General features: G+C 40.7%; 1 protein-coding gene across 1 annotated transcript in view; it reads right to left on the bottom strand.

Annotated features, from left to right (window-relative positions):
- Positions 1–18,082: 18,082 nt before the first annotated feature.
- The window catches only part of LOC111970431 (WD repeat-containing protein 1), a 20,688-nt gene continuing 14,681 nt past the window's right edge, over positions 18,083–24,089 (bottom strand). The window contains exons 11-15 of the mRNA XM_070445766.1: positions 23,179–23,266; positions 22,903–23,013; positions 21,542–21,715; positions 21,149–21,293; positions 18,083–19,045 (exon numbers count right to left, since the gene is read on the bottom strand). Coding sequence (XP_070301867.1) covers positions 18,939–19,045; positions 21,149–21,293; positions 21,542–21,715; positions 22,903–23,013; positions 23,179–23,266 — 625 coding nt within the window. The 3' untranslated portion in view covers positions 18,083–18,938. The remainder of the gene's footprint in view (positions 19,046–21,148; positions 21,294–21,541; positions 21,716–22,902; positions 23,014–23,178; positions 23,267–24,089) is intronic.

The raw sequence follows: 24,089 nt of genomic DNA, 5'->3' as shown, positions 1-24,089 counted from the left end.
GTGATTGATTTTATACAGGAAATTAGACAGCATTCAGACATTGTTAAAGATGCACATATCATAAAAAATACATCTGAAATATGCAAATGTATTGCAAATTACCTGGAAGGTCTACCAACCCATCCGAAAGTGAGTCCGAAAGGAAAAGGTCACTCACTGTATGTCGGGATCAACTTCTCCACAAATCAGTACTCTCCCGGACTCATCTTCAATCCCATCAATAGTGATTGCTAGTAGGGGAAGCAATGCTTCAATACTATCAGGACCAAAATCAAAAAAATCTTCCACACCTACTCCAGCTGCTCTTCTCGCGGCATACATTTCAGTTTTGCCAAGAACTAACAGAAACTAACAGAAATGGAACATTCGTGTTAAAAACTTTCAACAAAGTGTCAAAAAAAGATATGAAAAAATTGCCATGAGCGTTCGCAAACAGAAGTTGAACGCACCTCTGGTCTGACAAACAGTGCTGTAGCTCTGCCACTTTCCACCGCAGATGCAGAAGGCAGACAGAGGCGGATGTGGTGGATTGAGACGCAGCCCATGCAAAAAAACATCTCTAGCTTAAACAGTTTTTTTCTCCTTATGTTAATTAGATTGACACACAGGTGCATCAGAGAGAGAGAGAGAGAGAGAGTGACTGCCCCTTAATACCAACTAATCCCTTTGAAAACGGCCTATGTGGCATTGATACGAGTCAAAGATGTATTCTAAATGTCAAATTTGACTAAAGTGTAAATAGGATAAGAGTAAATGAAGGTTGGGTTTGGATTACAATTATGTCGACAATTCAAGCCCGCTTTTGTCAAGCTTCATGTGCAAATTACCCCCCTCGCTGTTGTTTCATAGCTCCTAGCGCGTTCAAAGAATTACTGCTGTTTGAGACTCCGGCTCAACAATGCATGCTTCCAGCAGGATGCAAAGCCAACTATTGTTTGCATGCCCTGCCGAAGGGCCCTATCATGGAGAATAGGTGGCTGGAGTTCATTGGTCCCCAATGGTGAAGAGTATACCGGTAGCTAGACCATAGACAGCTGGTTATGTATATTTTGATTATCATCGCTAGTATAGCTGACGTTAGCTAGCTACATCAACGCCGCCCTACCGGACGAGCTAAACACCTTTTTCTCATGCTTCAAGCACCACGATGACTCTGAGTGGCTGAGGAGTTTAAAACATTTTTTTTTTAAACAAAGGACATCAAGGACAACTAAAATCATAACAGCAATGCCAACTGTATATGTTTGTGTGCATGTCTGGCACTATTACACATGTGTGTGTGTTCTTGTATGCTTTTATTTGAATGAGAGTGTGTGTATATGCATGTGTAAAAACACCTGCATGGCATCAGCCTCAGGCAAACCGGCATTAGTTGTAAAAACACTGCCACTTAGTGTCATTCAAACTTACTTTTTATTATGTTTTATTCAGACTTGAAAAAAAAACGTTTATCTTTGACCATCATTCTATCTCCCGCACAGCAACTCCACTCCCACTTGTCTCTAATTCCACATCCTAACCCTCAGCCCATCCCATCTATCTCTGCTGGCCACCCACTTCAGGTTTCTATGCAACACATATCTTTCAACTATGCTGTGATGTTTAACGTNCCTAACCCTCAGCCCATCCCATCTATCTCTGCTGGCCACCCACTTCAGGTTTCTATGCAACACATATCTTTCAACTATGCTGTGATGTTTAACGTTCTATTCAAGTTTGATGCCATGCAGGTGTTTTTACACATGCATATACACACACTCTCATTCAAATAAAAGCATACAAGAACACACACACGTGTAATAGTGCCAGACATGCACACAAACATATACAGTTGGCATTGCTGTTATGATTTTAGTTGTCCTTGTCCTTCAGTTTTTTTTTAGTTGTCCTTGTCCTTCAGTTTTTTTTTAGGACCCAGTCTTTCAAAGATAATTCGTAGGAATCCAAATAACTTCACAGATCTTCATTGTAAAGGATTTAAAAACACTGTTTCCCCATGCTTGTTCAGTGAACCATAAACAATTAATGAACATGCACCTGTTGGAACGGTCGTTAAGACACTAACAGCATACAGACGGTAGGCAATTAAGGTCACAGTTATGAAAACTTAGAACACTAAAGAGGCCTTTCTACTGACTCTGAAAAACACCAAAAGAAAGATGCCCAGGGTCCCTGCTCATCTGGCGTGAACGTGCCTTAGGCATGCTGCAAGGAGGCATGAGGACTGCAGTTGTGTCCAGGGCAATGAATTGCAATGTCCGTACTGTGAGACGCCTAAGACAGCGCTACAGGACGGACAGCTGATCGTCCTCCCAGTGGCAGACCACGTGTTAACAACACCTGCACAGGATCGGTACATCCGAACATCACACCTGCGGGACAGGTACAGGATGGCAACAACAACTGCCCGAGTTACACCAGGAACGCACAATCCCTCCATCAGTGCTCAGACTGTCCGCAATAGGCTGAGAGAGGCTGGACTGAGGGCTTGTAGGCCTGTTGTAAAGCACGTCCTCACCAGACATCACCGGCAACAACGTCGCCTATGGGCACAAACCCACCGTCGCTGGACCAGACAGGACTGGCAAAAATTGCTCTTCACTGTCGAGTTGTGGTTTTGTCTCACAAGGGGTGATGGTCGGATTTGCGTTTATCGTCAAGGAATGAGCGTTACACCAAGGCTGTACTCTGGAGCGGGATCGATTTGGAGGAGGAGGGTCCGTCATGGTCTGGGGCATGAGACATGACAATCTGCACAAAGGCAATTTTTAAACAATGGATGAGCTTTTCTACTTGATAATCTACTTGAGAACCATTTAGGATCAAGTAAAACTTTTGAATAAGTGAAACCTTTAGAGAGAGGTTTAGTGCTTTTATATTTAATAAACTCAACCACCCAATTCATAATCATTATATAGATAGGCACATTTTATGTTGTCTGGTTTAACGTCCAGATAAAGCAAAATATTTTTTGCTCATATGATTTGAAAAAACAAATCATGGAGTAGGCAGTGCCATAAGTAAGTGAGTAAACTGAGATATGACTAAAGGAGTTAATCAGGGCAATTTTTCCATAAATAGACAGGTATTTACCTCTGATGGTTGCAGGATCTTGTCTATTTTTACAAGTTTTCTATTGAAATTCATTGTGGAAAGCTTATTTATATATATTTTGTGATATGAATACCAAGTATGTCTACTTCACCATCAGCCCATTTTATAGGTAAACTGCAGGGTAATGTAAAAGTTGTATTTTTATAATAGATTACATTAGATTGTTCTTGAATAAGTTCCTAAGTTCTTTTTGTTTTTCCTCAACTTATTTTATATCTCGGTAGTATCGGTTTTATTGCCATCTACCTGTATTATTTGTTCATGTATTCTTGTCTCTGTAGCCAGAAACTGCTTTTTTATTATTGATGAATATTGAATTGAATGACCTCTGAAGGTACATTTAAAGGTATCCCAAACAAAAGGGGATTTCCTGAACGATTTTATACTAGAAAAATTCAGTTATAAATTATTTTGTCTTAGTTAAAAATAAGTTGTCCTCCAGTAAACTTTGATTAAATTTCCAATATCCCCGTCCACGTGGAAAATTTATAAGAGTTATGTGAATGCCAATTAGATGAATATCCGATCGCATTCTGTCTCCTATTAAAACCTTTTTAACCTTTGATGCAAGAGAGAAAGAGACAAGAAAGTAGTCAAGACGACTAGCTTGATTAAGTCTCCTCCACGTATACCTCACTAGGTCGGGGTTTTTAGTCTCTAAATACATATTTCTAATGTCTATTTTATGTGTCCATAATTTTTTTAACCTTTATATATTTATTTAATATTTGTGATTTCCTTAATGGCACGGTGATGATAGTTTGTAGAGTGATTACCTTTACGGTCCATTGAGGTACTTAACACTGTGTTATAGTCTCCTACCATAATGATCATTTGTGGCCTGTAAGTTCAATAAATTGGTATACATATTTTTGAAGTATGGATCATCCTGATTTAGACCATATAGATTAATGACTAAAATCAATTTTTTGTCCACTTTCATATTCAAACGGATCCACCTTCCATGCGAATCATTCCTGACTATTTGCACATTCAGATCGACATTTTTGTTAATTAATATCATCACACCTTTGGAGTTCCTTTGTCCATGACAGAAAATTGTTTCACCACCCCATTCCCTTTTCCACGCAACTTCATCTAAGGATGTAGAGTGAGTTTCCAGTATACAGTTGAAGTCGGAAGTTTACATACACCTTAGCCAAATACATTTAAACTCAGTTTTTCACAATTGCTGGCATTTAATACAAGTAAATATTCCCTGTCTTAGGTCAGTTAGGATCACCACTTTATTTTAAGAATGTGAAATGTCAGAATAATAGTAGAGAGAAGGATGTTTTTCAGCTTTTATTTCTTTCATCACATTCCCAGTAGGTCAAAAGTTTACATACACTCAATTAGTATTTGGTAGCATTGCCTTTAAATTGTTTAACTTGGGTCAAACGTTTCGGGTAGTCTTCCACAAGCTTCCCACAATAAGTTGGGTGAATTTTGGCCCATTCCTCCTGACAGAGCTGGTGTAACCTAGTCAGGTTTGTAGGCCTCCTTGCTCGCACACGCTTTTTCAGTTCTGCCCACAAATGTTCTATAGGATTGAGGTCAGGGCTTTGATGATGCCACTCCAATACCTTGACTTTGTTGTCCTTAAGCCATTTTGCCACAACTTTGGAATTATGCTTGTGTCATTGTCCATTTGGAAGACCCATTTGCGACCAAGCTTTAATTCCTGACTGACGTCTTGAGATGTTGCTTCAATATATCCACATAATTTTCCCGCCTCATAATGCCATCTATTTTTGTGAAGTGCACCAGTCCCTCCTGCAGAAAAGCTTGATCCAGGTCGCAAATTGTACTGGAACTTGTGTTCTCACAACTTGCCTACCTGGTTAAATAAAGGTGAATAAAAATAATACAAAATTTAAAAAGTTGGAGAATTTAGCTGTTTTCAAACACCTGAAATACCTTTTCCTGCAATCTAGAGCCATAATCATTCTGCTTAATTCAATGTAAAATATATGTTTATTTTTTTTCTGCATAATATAAAAGGTTACTCTTGAAGCTGTCCTGTATCCCTGAACTGGGGTGGTTTATTTTTTTAAAGAAACTAAATATGCTTCTCTGTAGCTCTGGGAAAATCTGGCCCGCTTTCCTCACCAGGGTCTTGACCTGACTGCAGTTCGGAGTCGTAACCAACTTCAGTGTGCAATGTTCACCTTCGATGGCCACTGGCATGCTGGAGAAGTGTGCTCGCAGGAGGAATACTGGTTGGTTTCAACTGTACCGGGCAAATGGCAGACAGTGTATGGCGTTCGTGTGGGCGAGCAGTTTGCTGATGTCAATTGGACAGAGTGCCCATGGTGCTTATGTATGGGCAGGCATAACTACGGACAAAGAAACACAATTGCATTTCTACGATGGCATTTGAAATGTAGCAGAGATATCTAGTGAGAGATCACTGAGGACCATTGTGTGCATTTACCCACACACATCACCTTTGATGTTTCACCATGAATAATGCAAACAGCCCCTTGTCGCAAGGATCTGTTAAACTAATTGCCTGGAAGCTGAAAATGTCTCATGTTTCTTCCATGGTCTGCATACTCAGAGACAATGTCACCTTCTCTGAGCCATGTATTGGATGCTCTGGAATCGACAAATGTAGGTTACAGCTCTCAGATTCCCATCGACAAAGAGACATTCCAGCAATTTTGACAGCCATTGACGAGGAGTGGGACAACATTCCACAGGCCCCAATCAACAGCCTGGTCAACTCCTATGCGAAGGATATGTTTTTTTAAGGTATCTGTGACTACAAGATGCATATCTGTATTCCCAGTTCATGTGAAATCCATAGATAGGGCCTAATGAAGCATTTCAATTGACTGATTTCCTTATATGAACTGTAACTCAGTCAACATCTTTGAAATTGTTGTTGTTGGGTTTATAATATTTGTCAGTGTTATTATTGGTAAATTTATTTGTTAAAACTTACTTTGTCTGGACACAAACATTTATTGGCCTAAATTTTGATAATATACAGTGGGGAGAACAAGTATTTGATACACTGCCGATTTTTGCAGGTTTTCCTACTTACAAAGCATCGTAGAGGTCTGTCATTTTATCATAGGTACACTTCAACTGTGAGAGACGGAATCTAAAACAAAAATCCAGAAAATCACATTGTATGATTTTTAAGTAATTAATTTGTCATTTTATTGCATGACATAAGTATTTGATCACTACCAAACCAGTAGAATTCCGGCTCTCACAGACTGTTAGTTTTCTTTAAGAAGCCCTCCTTTTCTCCACACTCATTACCTGTATTAACTGCACTGTTTGACTCGTTACCTGTATAAGAACACCTGTCCACACACTCAATCAAACAGACTCCAACCTTCTCCACAATGGCCAAGGACCAGAGAGCTGTGTAAGGAACATCAGGGATAAAATTGTAGACCTGTACAGGCTGGAGTGGGCTACAGGACAATAGCCAAGCAGCTTGGTGAGAAGGACAACAACTGTTGGCACAAATTATTGAAATGGAAGAAGGTTCAAGATGACGGTCAATCACCCTCGGTCTGGGGCTCCATGCAAGATCTCACCTCGTGGGCATCAATGATCATGAGGAATGTGAGGGATCAGCCCAGAGACTACACGGCAGGAACCTGGTCAATGGACCTGAAGAGAGCTGGGACCGACAGTCTCAAAGAAACCATTAGTAACAACACTACGCCGTCATGGATTAAAATCCTGCAGCGCACGCGCAAGGTCCCCCTGCTCAAGCCAAGCGCATGTCCAGGCCCGTCTGAAGTTTGCCAATGACCATCTGGATGATCCAGAGGAGGAATGGGAGAAGGTCATGTGGTCTGATAGACAAAATAGAGCTTTTTGCTCTAACTCCACTCCGCCGTGTTTGGAGAATAGAAGGCTGAAGAACCTGAAGGATCTGGAGAAGGTCTGTATGGAGGAGTGGGCCAAAATCCCTGCTGCAGTGTGTGCAAACCTGGTCAAGAACTACAGAAACGTATGATCTCTGTATTGCAAACACTAAGGTTTCTGTACCAAATATTTCAATGTCTGCTTTTCTGATGTATAAATACTTATGTCATGCAATAAAATGCAAATTAATTAATTAAAAATCAATAACATGTGATTTTCTGGATTTTTGTTTTAGTATTCCTTCTCTCACAGTTGAAGTGTCCTATGAATAAAAATTACAGACCTCTACATGCTTTGTAAGTAGGAAACACTGCAAAATTGGTCAGTGTATCAAATACTTGTTCTCCCCACTGTATATACACACATACACAATGGTGTTGTATTTTTTTCAGTTGCATAAGAGGGCAATCCTACTGACCAAACAACGCGAATGGAGACTGCAAAGCTGTGGTTGGCTAGCCAGCTAGATCATTGGGGCTGGCCTTTTTTGTATTGTGATTGGATTTTATACAGGATTAGACAGCATTCAGACATTGTTAAAGATGCACATATCATAAAAATACATCTGAAATATGCAAATGTATTGCAAATTACCTGGAAGGTCTACCAACCCATCCGAAAGTGAGTCCGAAAGGAAAAGGTCACTCACTGTATGTCGGGATCAACTTCTCCACAAATCAGTACTCTCCCGGACTCATCTTCAATCCCATCAAATAGTGATTGCTAGTAGGGAAGCAATGCTTCAATACTATCAGGACCAAAATCAAAAAAATCTTCCACACCTACTCCAGCTGCTTCTCTCGCGGCATACATTTCAGTTTTGCCAAGAACTAACAGAAACTAAGAAAATGGAACATCGTGTTAAAAACTTTCAACAAAGTGTCAAAAAAAGATATGAAAAAATTGCCATGAGCGTTCGCAAAGAAGTTGAACGCACCTCTGGTCTGACAAACAGTGCTGTACCTCTGCCACTTTCCACCGCAGATGCAAGAGGCAGACAGAGGCGGATGTGGTGGATTGAGACGCAGCCCATCAAAAAAACATCTCTAGTTAAACAGTTTTTTTTCTCCTTATGTTAATTAGATTGACACACGGGTGCATCAGAGAGAGAGAGAGAGTGACTGCCCCTTAATACCACTAATCCCTTTGAAAACGGCCTTATGTGGCATTGATAGAGTCAAAGATGTATTCTAAATGTCAAATTTGACTAAAGTGTAAATAGGATAAGAGTAAATGAAGGTTGGGTTTGGATTACAATTATGTCGACAATTCAAGCCCGCTTTGTCAAGCTTCATGTGCAAATTACCCCCCTCGCTGTTGTTTCATAGCTCCTAGCGCGTTCAAAGAATTACTGCTGTTTGAGACTCGGCTCAACAATGCATGCTTCCAGCAGGATGCAAAGCCAACTATTGTTGCATGCCCTGCGAAGGGCCCTTATCATGGAGAATAGGTGGCTGGAGTTCATTGGTCCCAATGGTGAAGAGTATACCGGTAGCTAGACCATGACAGCTGGTTATGTATATTTTGATTATCATCGCTAGTATAAGCTGACGTTAGCTAGCTACATCAACGCCGCCCTACGGACGAGCTAAACACCTTTTTCTCATGCTTCAAGCACCACGATGACTCTGAGTGGCTGAGGAGTTTAAAACATTTTTTTTTTAAACAAAGGACATCAAGGACAACTAAAATCATAACAGCGATGCCAACTGTATATGTTTGTGTGCATGTCTGGCACTATTACACGTGTGTGTGTTCTTGTATGCTTTTATTTGAATGAGAGTGTGTGTATATGCATGTGTAAAAACACCTGCAATGGCATCAGCCTCAGGCAAACCGGAATTAGTTGTAAAAACACTGCCACTTAGTGTCATTCAAACTTACTTTTTATTATGTTTTATTCAGACTTGAAAAAAAAACGTTTATCTTTGACCATCATTCTATCTCCCCGCACAGCAACTCCACTCCCACTTGTCTCTAATTCCACATCCTAACCCTCAGCCATCCCATCTATCTCTGCTGGCCACCCCTTCAGGTTTCTATGCAACACATATCTTTCAACTATGCTGTGATGTTTAACGTACAATTTCAATCTATCTAATTGAATAGAATCCAAAGATTGTGAGTTGAAGTAATAATACTTTTACTAAGATTATTAGTAAACTCAGCAAAAAAAGAAACATCCCTTTTTTAAAAAAAGTTCAAGCAAAAAAAAAACGTTTATCTTTGACCATCATTCTATCTCCCGCACAGCAAACTCCACTCCCACTTGTCTCTAATTCCACATCCTACCCTCAGCCATCCCATCTATCTCTGCTGGCCACCCACTTCAGGTTTCTATGCAACACATATCTTTCAACTATGCTGTGATGTTTAACGTTCTATTCAAGTTTGATGCCATGCAGGTGTTTTTACACATGCATATACACAACACTCTCATTCAAATAAAAGCATACAAAGAACACACACACACGTGTAATATGTGCCAGACATGCACACAAACATATACAGTTGGCATTGCTGTTATGACCTTATTATTAGATTGTCCTTGTCCTTCAGATTTTGTTTTAGTGTGTCCTTGATCCTTACAGTTTTATTTTGTAGGACCTCGCCGCACCAGTCTTATTGCAGAACATAATCCTCAGATAGCGAATCCCAAATAACTCTCACAGATCTATACATTCGCTGAAAACGTTGCCATTTATAAACACCTCGTTTCCTATGCTCTCTTGTAACAGTTGAACATTAATGAATCAAGTCTCACAACCTGCTGGAAGAGCGTGTCATTAGTATTCACTGGAGGAACACATTATACCAAGACGGTCAGGTACAATTAAGGCTCAACAAGCTTTTGAAAAGACTTCACGAAATAACGCCGCTTCTGCGTTTGACTAGACTCTGAAAATAAGCACCAAACAAGAAAGCCACATGCCCCAGTGGTTAACCCTGCTCATCGGTAGCGTGAGGAACAGTGCACTCTAGACAGGCATCAGCTCGCAAGGAGAGCATTGCAGGACTCGAGCAGTTCGTGACTCGCAGGGCAATTGAAATTAGACAATGAGTCCACAGCTAACTACTGTCATGGGACGCGCTAAAGAGCAGGCCTACCAGGGTTAAACGGAAAGCTCTGGATCGTCTCTCTCTCATTCAGTGGCAGAGAAACACATGTAGCAAACAGTCCGGCACCAAGAGATCGGTACATTACCCGATGACTTATATCTCTACACCTCTCGAGCGGCAGAGCACGATACAGGCCGATTCGTTACAACACATTAAGTGCCCGAGTTAACAAGTATAACCAATGACAGCGATACATGGAACGGCACAACCTTCTCCTTGTCCATACAGTAAGCTCTTAGTACACTGTACCTGTTAATAGGATCTCGAGACCGCAGGATCTGGACTGAGAGGTCTTGTTAGAAACCTGTCTGTACGAAGCACTAGTCCTCACCAACGAGCATCATTCCCGGACACACTACACTGTCTTGATCCATATTTTATTAGCGGCACACACCTACTGCTGTCATCTCGACCAGCACCACAGGACTGGCATTAAATTCTGCCTCCGCTTTTATCACTCGTACGTACTGTATAGGTCTTTGCTCCACAAGCGGGCTTGACTCGGATTCTCAGGATATTGACGTTTTCACTACGCTACTCAAGGAAATAGAGTGCGTTACAACTACACCAAGTTGCTAGCTACTTGGAGCAGTTCCCAAGGGATTCCGACTTTCGCAGGATGTGATGCGACGGGTCTCGTCTTATGGTCCTGGTGGCATCGCAGAACATGGACAATCTTTCGTCACACCAGGTCACATCTTTTAAACACACTAGTGCATGAGTCCTCTTATCCTTCCTTGATAATCTATTATGACCGCTACATTCTTAGGATTTCAACGCTACAACTTTTTGATAAGTGAATACCTTTAGAAGACGAGGTTTAGTGCTATATTTATATATATTAATAGTAAACTTTCAACCTCCTGCACTATTCTCATATATCATTATATCCACGAATAGGCACACACTTATATATAGTTGTCTTGGTTCCACGTACCGAACGCAATAAAGCAAAACGTATTTTTTGCTCATATGATTTTGAATTAACAAATCTAATTTACCAGCGCCAGTAGAGTCAGTTCGCCAATACCAGGTAGACATGGAGTAAACTGCAGATATGACTAACGGATATTAATCAAGGAAAAATGCATAATTTTCATAAATTATGACAGAGTATTTACCCTCTAGCTTATGGTTGCAGGACTTGTCCTATTAATATCCAACACCCATATTCTCTATTCGCAAACTTCATTGTGCCGAGATAGCTTATTTATATTCTGCAAAATCCATTTCTTAATCTTCATGTCATTATTACCCATCTTCCTCAATTACCTAAATTTATATATCTGTCCTTTGTGATATGAAATACCTTCACAAGTACTTTGTTCTCACCTTCAATGCACACATCACCGGTTCATTTTAATATTAGGTAACTATACTCAAGGGTAAAATGTAAAAGTTTGTAATTTTTTATATATAGCATCTAACAATTATGAGGCTTGTCTCTATTGAATAAGTTCCTGCAAGTTCTTTTTGGTTATTCCTCTACACTTATTCTTATATCTCGGTAGTATCAGAGTTTTATTGCCATCTAACCTTGTATTATTTGTTCATAATATCAACATTTCTATGTCTCTAGTACGCACACAGAACACTGTCCTCTTCTTTCAATATTATCTCATGATGAATATCGAAACTCTGAATATGATAACATAGAAGGTACTTTAAAACAGAGTATCATCGAGGGATATCCATAGTAATAATATCAACACCCAAATAATCACATTGATTTTAATTAACAATAATATAGATATGTAGGTCTGTCAGTTACAAATACTCACGTAAGTTTGAGTCACGTCACACTATCGATAATCATAGAAATAATGATTCTCATCGCATAAACATTAGTTCCTAGTACATACAACCAGGACACCACACACATCACCTTCAATGGAAATTCTAAATACCCTCATGAGATGTGTATATTAGCGAGGTGGCTACACAGAAGAGTCATCCACTACTTCGTATGATTGAGATTTGATTGATTTTTTAATACTAATGAGTTGCGGAGTTTGAACAAACAATCTGTCAAATGGACATCGGCGAAACACATGTCTTAGCCCTATCCTTCCAAATCCTCAGGACCATGGCTCGCTCAGCCAGTATCATAGGACATTACTTTGCTTTACCTCCGCATTTGGTGACAATCTCGAGTACTGACAAGACGCGAATGCACGGACCCTTCGCTATCTGGAGAGGACCCTATGTTAAAGGATAATAAATCCTAACCGACAACAGTTTAGCAATCGGAACTGCAGCAAGTCTCTTGGGATTTATTTATAGACACGTTGCCACCGACTCGTTTCTCGAACACATTAATGGACTACTCCTATCTGGAGATCTGAAATGAATCACACCGCGGACGTCCTCGTCCTGGAGATCGGAGATTGGCACTATGTCATCGCTGGCATGATGGAGGGAGAGAAGAAGACAGGGAATGAGACGAGATAGCAGAAAGAATATCGGCGAGTCACCCACAGATAAGGAAGGAAAAGAAAGAGGAGAGTGCATATAAATGTAAGGAAGCACGGACGAGGATTTCGAATGAGATACGTCGTTAGGATTCGCCGGAATACTCCAGGGACGACTGAGTTTTCGGCCACCAAGAAATGAGTAGATAAGCATAAATATATGCAGGCAACCAAAAATAAATGTTAGTTTGGATCTTTCAATAGGTTCCCGACGCTAGACCTCTGGAATTCGCAAGACCGGAGCTAAAACTCTTACAGCCACGCCAAAAAATTACGCAATGATAAAATAGGGGCAATAAAGAAAACCAATGTATATAACATTCAATGGTAGAATAATTTCTTTGGAAACAGTCCGGCAGAGTATGTAGATAGCTCTCTTGTCCTACTGTTTCTAAGTGGCCCGTCACTCCCACGATAATACTACTCGCTCACCATCTATTACTTCTCTCGTGTTCCACGTCTACCGCAAGATGTGATATTTGCTCTTAAGTTGGTTATGTCACTCTCTTACCTTCTCTCCACGGGTTGTCTACCCATTCTGCTCGTACCTATAACCGATACACCAGCGACAGCACCACCTATGTCTCTAGTCGGGTGGTCCCTCAGAGAAATTGGAGTGTTTCCGGGAGAACAATGGTGGCCTCTGAGGTTACAGCTTAATGTTCCTCCTACTTATGGCGAAAGGCTTCTTCTCTTCTCGTCTCGATCACACGTTCTCCTCCACTTCCTCACCACAGCGACAGAACCAGCCTCCAACGTGCGTCTATTCGTATTACTACCTTGGGCCGGCTAGCACAACCAGATCATACCTCACATTCTAGCGCACAAATTGAACAGCAGTAATCCTGAGTAGAGTCGTTGCACCTGTGGGCCTCGCGCTGTGCTAAATTGGGAAATATAGTGCGTGTCATAGGGTGGACTTTCTGCTGAGCCAGAACAGTGAAATTAGTAGCCGATCGCAGAGGAGAGGGTGCTTGTGTATTAGCCATGGCCAGCTAGTTTCAACTGACTCGCAAAAACTAATTTACATAAACTTGCGAAAATATATCTCATCGCTGAATTTCCCACTTTAGATGGCTAGGTGCAGACTGCGTAAACCATTGCAGCTCATCATATGAAGCCAAACGGCATGAGTGGAAGCAGCTAAACAGCTATAGGATAGTCATTGTTGATTTTTTTTAAAAACTTCCCATACTAGTTAAATTTAGAATAGTTAAAAAGTAGTTCTGGAGTAGTATTTTTGTTTTGATTTCACTTAACGTGACGGATATCTTGAGTTCATTCACGATTGTAGAGTGACTTTATACACATCTTCGATTTGAACGGTCTCTTGAGGTATGGCTTCACGGACAGTGGAAAGGGAGAGGTGATGTGAGAGGATAAGAGGTACTCTCACCTAAGAGGATCATTTGTGGCCCTGTAAGTTCAATCACCAATTGGTTCATACAATATTCTTTTTGAAGTTATGGATCATCCTGATTTAAGACCATATAGATTAATGACTAAAATCATTTTTTGTCCACTTTTCATATTCAAACGGATCCACTTCCATGCGAATCATTCCTGACTATTTGCACATTCAGTTATCGACTTTTATTTTTCTCCTATGTTATGTTAATTAATGGATCATCCAAACCTCTTGCAGATTGTTTAGTCCATGACAGAAAATTGCTCTTCACACCACTCCACTATTTCCTTTTCACGCAAACTCATCTAAGGATGTAGAGTGAGTTTCCAGTATACAGTTGAAGTCAGGAAGGTTTACATACACCAGTAATTTAGTCCAAATACATTATAACCCATTGATTTTTGTCACAACTTGCTGGCATTTAATACAAGTAAAATATTCATCACACCTTTGTCTTAGGTCCAGTTAGGATTCGACTGTCCTTCTCAATACTATATGATATTTGCATTAATTCTTAAGAATGTGGAAATGTCCAGAATATTATAGTAGAAGAGAAAGGATGTATTTCAGGCTTTTGGATTATCTTTCATCACATTCCCAGTAGGATCAAAAAGTATTTACATACATCTCAAACCTTAGTCATGGTAGCCATTGCCTCTTTAAATAGGGTTGTTATATTAACTTGGGTCAAACGTTTCGGCGATAGTCCTTCCTTATACAAGCATCCCAAATTAAAGTTGGTGTTGAATTTTGGCCCTTCATCCTTCCCCTGACAGAGCTCGTGTTAACCTATCAGGTTTGTAGGCCTCCTTGCTTCGCACACGCTTTTTTCAGTCTGCCCACATGTTCTATAGGATTGAGGTCAGGGCTTTGTTTCGAATGACGCCACTCTCCAATTACCTTCTGAACTTCTGTTTCCGTCCCTTAATGCCCATTTTGCCACAACTTTGGAAGTATGCTTGTGGTCATTGTCCATTTGGAAGACCCATTTGCGACCAAGCTTTAACTTCCTGACTGACGTCTTGAGATGTTGCTTCAATATATCCACATAATTTTCCCGCCTCATAATGCCATCTATTTTGTGAAGTGCACCAGTCCCTCCTGCAGAAAAGCATCCCCACAACATGATGCTGCCACCCTCGTGCTTCACGTTGGGATGGTGTTCTTCAGCTTGCAAGCATTCCCCTTTTTCCTCCAAACATAACAATGGTCATTATGGCCAAACGGTTCTATTTTTGTTTCATCAGACCAGAGGACATTTCTCTAAAAAGTATGATCTTTGTCCCCATCTGCAGTTGCAAACTGTAGTCTGGCTTTTTTATGGCGGTTTTGGAGCAGTGGCTTCTTCCTTTCAGGTTATGTCGATATATTTACTTTTGTACCCGTTTCCTCCAGCATCTTCACAAGGTCCTTTGCTGTTGTTCTGGGATTGATTTGGACTTTTCACACCAAAGTACATTTATCTCTAGGAGACAGAATGTGTCTCCTTCCTGAGCGGTATGAGGGCTGCGTGGTCCCATGGTGTTTATACTTGCGTACTATTGTTTGTACAGATGAATGTGGTACCTTCAGGCGTTTGGAAATTGCTCCCAAGGATGAACCAGACTTATGGAGGTCTACAATTTTTTTTCTGAGGTCTTYGCTGATTTCTTTAGATTTTTCAGTGTATGTAAACTTCCGACTTCAACTGTATGCATGACCTCACACAGTTCCAACTCCATCATTAAGGCACTCTTGACAGCATGGTGCCAAGTTTAATAACCTCTCCCTCAATGTCAGCAAAACAAAAAAGGAGCCGATTGCGGACTTCAGAAGGAACCAGGCTGGGCATCTCCCTGTCTTCATCAACAGGGCCGTCGTGGAGGATTCTTCAGTGTGCATCTCTCTGAGAAACCAAAATGGTCACCTTCACCACAGACATTGTGGTGAAGGTGGCATGTCAACAGTTCTCCAATCTCAGGATGCTGAAGAAATTCAGCCTTGTGTTTTATGTTATTGCTGCTGAAAGGTTAATTATATTTTTTCTCTGATTTTGCCTGTGCTTAGTTCAGTTTATCCTAAATAACTCTCTAGTCCTTGCCAATGACAAGCATAACCATAAAATGATGCAGTGATGTTGGATTTGCCCCAAACCAAATGCTTTGTATTCCAGACAAAGTTACTTTCTTGCAGTTTTACTATCGTGCCTTATTGCTACAGGATGCAAGTTTTGGATTTTTTCCCCCAATTCTATACAGGCTTCCTTCCTTTCACCCTGTCATTTAGGTTAGTATTGTGGAGTAACTACAATGTTGATCCATCCTCAGCAGAGGACACCATCGGATTCACACTGCCTGCCCTCCAGGACATATACAGCACCAGGTGTCGCAGGAAGGCCAAGAAGATAATTAGGGACACCAGCCACAGCCTGTTCTCCCCGTTTCCTTTACTCAGACACGGGCAGGAAAAATCCTCCGAAACAAGCAGCACTAACCTGGAAGTCAGTGTTGGAGGATACACCTGGCGATGTGTATGCGCCCGGCCCGCCACAGGAGTCGCTAGTGCACGATGAGACAAGGATATACCTGCCGGCCAAACCCTCCCTAACCCGGACAGCGCTAGGCCAACAGTGCGCCGCCCCATGGACCTCCCGGTCGCGGCCGGCTGCGACAGAGCCTGGGCTCGAACCGAGTCTCTGGTGGCACAGCTAGCACTGCGTTGCAGTGCCTTAGGCCCTGTTTTGGAGGATTTTTAAATTTAAAAACTTTAACTATGCAAGTCACTTAGGAACAAATTCTTATTTACAATGACGGCCTAGGAACAGTGGATTAACTGCCTTGTTCAGGGACAGATTTTTACCTTGTCAGCTCGGGGATTCGATCTAACAACCTTTCGGTTACTGGCCCAACGCTCTAACCACTAGCCTACCTGCCGCCCCAGGGATTCACGACTCTCGAACCTTCGCCTCGAGTCCATACGGGAGTTGCAGTGATAGGACCAGACTAACTACCAATTGGATACCACAAAATTGGGGGCAATTATTTTATTTTTTAAAAATATTCCAAAATATTCAGTCAGCTGCAATAACACACACAAGTAAAACTATTTAAAAAATGTGGCAAAGAAATGAACAAAGCCTTGTGTGGTGTTGGATTTGCCCGAAACGAGTACAACTTCTTATTTTGAAGCATAGTGTCGGCTGCATCATGTAATGGGTATACTTGTCATCAGCAAGGACTAGGGAGTTATTTAGGATAAAGTGAACTAAGCACAGGCCAAATCCTAGAGGAAAACATGGTTAGTTTGTTTTCCAACAGACACTGGGAGACAAATTCACCTTTCAGCAGCAATAACCTAAAACACAAGGCCAAATCTTCAATGGAGTTGCTTACCAATACATCATTGAATGTTGCTGAGTGGCCTAGTTACAGTTTGAGCTTTATAACAAAAATATATTTTTTTAAAAGCCATGAAATTCTATGGCAAGAAAATGGTTGTCTAGCAATGATCAATAACCAACTTGACAGAGTTTGAATAATTTTAAGTATAATGCACAAATATTGTACAATCCAGGTGTTCAAAGCTCTTAGAGAGAGACTTACCCAGAAAGAGTCACAGCTGTAATCACTGCCAAAGATTCTAACATGTATTGACTCAGAGGGTTGAATACTTATCTAAATCAAGATAAATGGGGGTTCTTTTTTTTAACATTAAGGATTTTTTTGTTACACTTGAGTGTTGTGTGTAGATCATTGACATAAAATTACAATTAAATCCATTTGATCTATTTAAATCCCTTTTTAGATTTAAATTTTAAGGCAGCATAATGTGAAAAGTTCAAGGGGTTGTAGACTTTCTATAGGCATTGTATGTGAAAGTAATTGAGATATTTGAAATAGTATCTGAACCCAGGTCTGGTACCTGTTGATTCCCAGTCATTCCACAAAAGCTAGTTGGCATTGGCTAGCGAAACTAACTCRAACTTCCTTCATACTGCACGCAGATACATAGAAATGGTATCCACAATTAATTGACAGAAACTCGCAGTATTGCTTTAAACATGAGTAGCACGAAATGGACATGAGTTGCTAGAAATGAGTAACATTTGTTTTATTGTCATTAATATTATTAAATCATATCCACCCTTAGGAAAAAGTGGAAGCATCAAAAAAAAAAAAAAAAGGGGGGAAAAAAAGGTAAAAAGTATAAGACGGGAACATCGTGAGCCAAAAAGAAAAATGGCAACAGTACAGGAGATTCATTGAATACACCGCATTTTGATTGTACACATGATTCATTTCTCTCTTGTTTTAAGTTCCTACTATTGCTCTCCCAATCACATTTGTTCCAACTAGAAATCATTCTGAAAGACATTGACGTTATGGAGTCAAAGAAAGAGGACAAAAAAAAAAAAAAAAAAAAGCTAAATACCCACTCCCATACAAATGGTAACATCAACCTCGGCTGAAAACATGAACTAACAGGCAAGCACAATCGGAGGGCCATTCATTCGCAACTCAATCCCATTCAGGAATGTAACTGAAATATACCTCCATTGTCAATAAGGATAATTTTTTCCCCCATAAATGTTTTCATTCCCGAGTTAACAGAGTTCAGATGAAACAACCCTCCAAACACGCACAGGCATGTCAGGTTGAACTGACATAAAGCTGTTGTCTCTGGAATGTTGAGCTTACAATTGGTTTCCTTGACCAGAAAAGCTTGATATAAATGCAGCTATTTGGGTTCTTTTTCTTTGTTCGTGCATTAGTGAACCATTTAAAAGAATCAAAGAAAAAGACTGCGTTGGGACTGCAATGACCGACAATTGACAATTTCAGGGGTTGCTGACAAGAGACCATCAATTAGATACATACAATATTATAAGAGTAAGAGGGAGAGAGCGGTCTACAGTAGTCCTTGTCCCTAATGATCCGTTCTTGTACAGATCAGAATTTTAGAGTCCACTGCTTGATGCTGGCATCATGGGAGGTGGTCACTAGCGTGTGCTCATCTATCCAGGCCAGGCCACTGACATGGTGCAACCTGTGGGCGTCTGTGGAAAGGGATAAGAGAACAGTCATTTTACAGTGACACTAGTTATCAAGCGATGTCATATGGCTAACATTTTAAAAATTGGGCGTGAATATACAGTATGTGTTGCTGCTAAAAACTTGAGCATATGGTTTTCCACTGGAAAGTGTGAGCATTTGAATGTATCCCTAGAACAGGGATTAAAAGACACTCTTACACATCTGTCTAAGTTGGAAATGTTGCTGTTAAAATAAATCCTTTTCATTCTGAACTGGAATAAAACAGATCGAACACATCACAGATGTACAACAGAACACACAGGACACTCAGTTTGATAGGGTTGCACTAACAGTACAGATGTACAACAGAACACACAGGACACTCAGTTTGATAGGGTTGCACTAACAGTACAGATGAAAAATGACCAGGCCTACTGTACATCTTACTGTAGAAATTATTGTTGAAAGAAAGTCTAGGTTGGAACTGTTGCTGTTAAAATACAATACATATTTTTATTCTGAACTTGAATAAACTGATTGATCACATCACACAGATGTAAACCACACAGAGTCCTAATGAGAGGTGTGGCTGGTTGAAGTTTTCAAAAAGCATGTATATTCTGGGCTCTGTTTTGGAAGTGCAACACTGAGGTCATACTCTTCCTGTACTTGTTTTTTAAGTATGTCAGAGTTGTGAACCCCGACTCACATAGGTATGTGGTGCCAAACTGGACCAGAACATCTACTGCTTTCTCAGTCAGACAGACCGCTTCCTGCTGTAGATGAACAACCTACAACTGGGTGTTTGCCTCAAAAAGCATCTTGCCTCTCAGTTTAATCCAGTTAAGAATTTAAATTATTGTATTTTAACAGCAACAGTTCCAACCTAGACTTGTTTTAAATAATTTTGACAGTAAGATGTACAGTAGGCCTGATAATTTTTCCTCTGTACTGTTACTAGGGTTGCACTATCAGTAGCTAGCTTGATTCGGTGAATGTTAGCTACTACCTGTGTACAAGCCAGGGAATTGTTTGAAAGAGAAACTCACATCTACGATGAGTTCGTACTCCCTTATTTCTGCTCATCATCACCTATTATAAAATTACAACAATGCCTTGCTAGCGGACTTCAATTTTCGACTGTCGAAGTACTGTTTTCTGAAGCATTCTGCCCTGTTCTCAAAGAACTCCATGGGTTTACCATCATGCTGTGGATGTTTGGTCAGGACGTGTCGTTTTAATAATTTGTTCYTTTTGAGAGCCATTACTAAGCACTTCACCGCTCAAAACACATTGTGGGCGCTCCTCGTTATAAGTTTGTATGAAAGAGAGAAACTCATCGCTGTATATCCGTTTCATAACAATTGAGCTCAGTCAGAACCTGTGGCTAGCATGAGTCCATTTGATGACAACGGTGAGTGATGGCGAGTGGGACTGACAAGTCAGTGGCTGACAGCGCTGCAGTGTGTGTCACGGAGTGATCAAGAAAACTACAGGGGGAAAGAATGTGGTAAACCACGAAGCACACGGGCATCACCCTCTCACACAGCTGCCAAACTGAGCAGAGACCGCAGATGCACTTGGCCAAATCAATTCCAGTAATGAAATAAATAATTATGAATTTACTCTGACACGTCACAACCCACCATTAACAGGTCCATACTTTAAGGCTGCTCTAGAATGACGGTGTATAAGGAGGATACTGCCACCTAGCGGTGGTGAAAATAATGACATTTGGGAACATTGGGGAAATTCTGCAGCAATGGTACAAGATACTTCGCCAGTTATCACAGACACTGAAAATGTGATTTTATTTCTATTATCCCAACACCTCCCCCATCCTTTTTGTAATATTAACATTTGTTGTCCTGACAAATCGAACTACCCGGACAAAATGGTAGATTTAGCTACCAGCTCAAAATGGTTGCTACAGAAAGATCAGCAGTTTAAAACCCCATCCCACAGTCGAGAATGGTGACACTTTATCCCAGCAACATCTTCAGTTTCCATGACTTCAAATATCTGAATACGATGACAAAGAGAGGATTTAAATAACTCCAGACACTTCTCTCTGTGGGTGTGTGCGCATGCCACCTTTGCTCTCTGAAAGCAATTTTTCCCCTCACCTGGGATCTTCAGCCTCTTGTCTGCATCATTCACTGTCCAAACGTAGACCATCATGTCCATTCCACCGCTGGCAAAGTGCTCATTGTCGGGGGACCAGGCCAAGGTAACTACTTTAGCGTGGTGTCCATAAAAATCATTTTTGACCTGTAGGAGGGGGATAAACAGAAATGGATACAGAATCCATTAAAAGTCTCCACTCACACTCAAATTGATTGTYTGCATTACACTACCACCGACTGATATTCACAAACCCAAATGGCATCTGCTGTTCATTGGGCTTTAGGATATATTTATTGTACATAATTTGAGCATTCAGGACAATGAATATGGGACATGTTAATAGGTCATTTTAGCAAATTTTGCTTGAGATGGATGCGTGAGAGACTGCATACCGAGTAATCATCCGCCACGGTGAAAACTGTGACGACCTTCTTCTCGTCAGTGACGGCCAGGTAGGCTCCGTCTTTTGAGTAGGCCATGTCTGTGACTGGCCCTTTGGCCTCCATGCTCTTCCCCTCATCCTTCAGAGTGTTGCCTTGGACAGAATACAAGCGGACCTTCCCATCCTGCCGGGAGGAGGGAGAGAGGTGTCAAAGAAATACTATGGACAAGGGGAGGAATATTGAGTAGTTAGATCCGAACAACACCTAAATAAAAATCAGCAATCAGTTGAACAACAGTGTCATTCCCTCAGAGTTTCATAGCACTTGTTAATAGTGCAGAGTGGCTGTGGATCCAACTTCTTGGGATCTTTAGTCAGCTGCACCAAAAGATCTGGAGCTTCTGCGTATCACATTAAGTACATGTGTATAATCAGGCTATTCAGGAAAACTGTCATGGTGCTCCTTTGATCTAACTTTATTAATGTCTGCAAGATCACACAATCACAGTATTCATAACAGAACCAAATAGCATAGTATAACGTCATTGTAAGACAAAAACACCACATTTCGCTCTAATGTGGCCAAAACGCAACAGAGCTCGCCACTTGGCAAAATACACAGGTAGTTGGCTATGCTACAGTTTGTTAACGACAATCTGCTCTAAAATTTGAAACTGTATAACTCCAAGATCTAAATACATATCCCATAAAACTGATTGAGATCAAAATGGTTACTATGCAGAATGATGGTTCACCGTTTGTAAGTCGCTCTGGATAAGAGCGTCTGCTAAATGACTTAAATGTAAATGTAAATGTTAACTTGAATTATTCTGCATGATTGAATGCAGTGGTGTTTGTCTTACAGTAACGTAAATTATGCTATTTGGTTATGTTCTGAATACTGTGATCACTATTAGAGCTGTAGCGGTGACCATATTACCGCCGCACGGCAGTCATGAGTCATGGCCGCAGTAAAAATTGCTTCTCTCGAGGGAGTAAAGGTGCTGTCAACAGTTAGTAACATGTTTTCGCAACTAAATCTATCGATGTGCCGAAAAGATTTCACTTGGTTTCCCAAATTAAGCACTGAGGAGCTGCAGGAACAGGGTTGGAGAGACCATGGTACAGAGAGTTTGGGCGGAATATCACCTGTCGCACTGGGAGACCATGCTCTTCAAACAGTGGCTAATACTTAGAGTTTAATACGTGTTCTTATATTTATTTCTCAGCTGCTCATATTAAGCATATCCTCTGCTATAAAACCGAAGAAGCCTAACCAGCATCAAATAGATCTTGACATTCCATTATTTTTGATCCCACACTACATATAGCAACTTAATTTGAACTGGAACTATTATAGCTTATACTTACTGCCCCGCCCACTGCCGCAGTACTGCCCCCTGGGTGGATGGCTCCTGCTTCAGGCTCGTAGTCCAGACTGTCCAGCATGAACACCTTCTTCTGGTTCTTCAGCAACACCACCTGACGACCACACAGTCAATATTAACACTATCCAGAACAGACAATTTAATGGTGTCACCCATATATGAATAACACAAAATACTTATTTGTATTGACAACAATGTCTACCATGCTATGATGCCTGAATGACATGAGTTGGCACACATTAGGAAAATATTTTTTTACCTGTCCAATGCACACGGCTAATGTGAGTCCCCCTGTTGCTACGGAAACATGTTTAGGCTGGACGTCCATCTTTACCAGGTTGGAAGCACTGCAAAAACAAACTGTTAGTAACCACGTTTCCAGCCACAAGTATGCGAGTAAAGTCATACCCTATAAAAAAAAGAAACATGAAGTTAGTGCAATTTTATAAATGGCAACAGAATTTGTTAGTTCGACATGGTCAGAACTTTGTGTTGTCAATTACGCGTGAAAAGACGGTGGACGCCTTTATGTGCAAACATTGATATAATAACCATCATATCGAAGTAAACTTGGAGTCATACGATAATATGGTGTGTGGTCCTCCCACTACGACTCGGGAAACCATGCAGTTTTAGGCTAGAGCTGAAATAAGTTATGATGAACTTCACAGGGTGGTGAACGTGCACGGTAATGAGCTTGATGCCGCTGTCCAAAAAATATCTAGGGTCTTATTTTGTTGACATTATGATCAATGCTCGACTGCCGTTGGAAAAATAAAAATATTATTGAATTTACCCATAATCTCATGTAGACTAGTCTATCAGCACAGTCTACCTGCAAACTGTTGTCTAGAGCGCACAAGGCAAGATCAGAATGGGCACATTTGCTATTTAATGCAATAGTTGTGACAAAACTACCAGTAGAGTTGAAAATGTGACGGAAACACACTTAAGTTTTCATGTACCGAATAAAAAAATCTGAAGTGAAAAAGTACATTGTGTGCACTACGTCATCACGCACTGATTTTTCTCTGCAACAACTCAGTTTGGTGGAAACATTCACATTTTCTTTATGCACACTTTAGAATATTGATATATCGCTAATTGGATGGAAACCGAGCTATGGAATCGTTTTCAAATAACATGGCCCTTTAAGTTTTGGGGGGGGGG

This window comes from Salvelinus sp. IW2-2015, linkage group LG11, assembly GCF_002910315.2.
Source record: "Salvelinus sp. IW2-2015 linkage group LG11, ASM291031v2, whole genome shotgun sequence".
NCBI lineage: Eukaryota > Metazoa > Chordata > Actinopteri > Salmoniformes > Salmonidae > Salvelinus > Salvelinus sp. IW2-2015.
The sequence above is the reverse complement of the archived record's forward strand: the minus strand, read 5'-3'. Positions and strand labels throughout refer to the sequence as shown.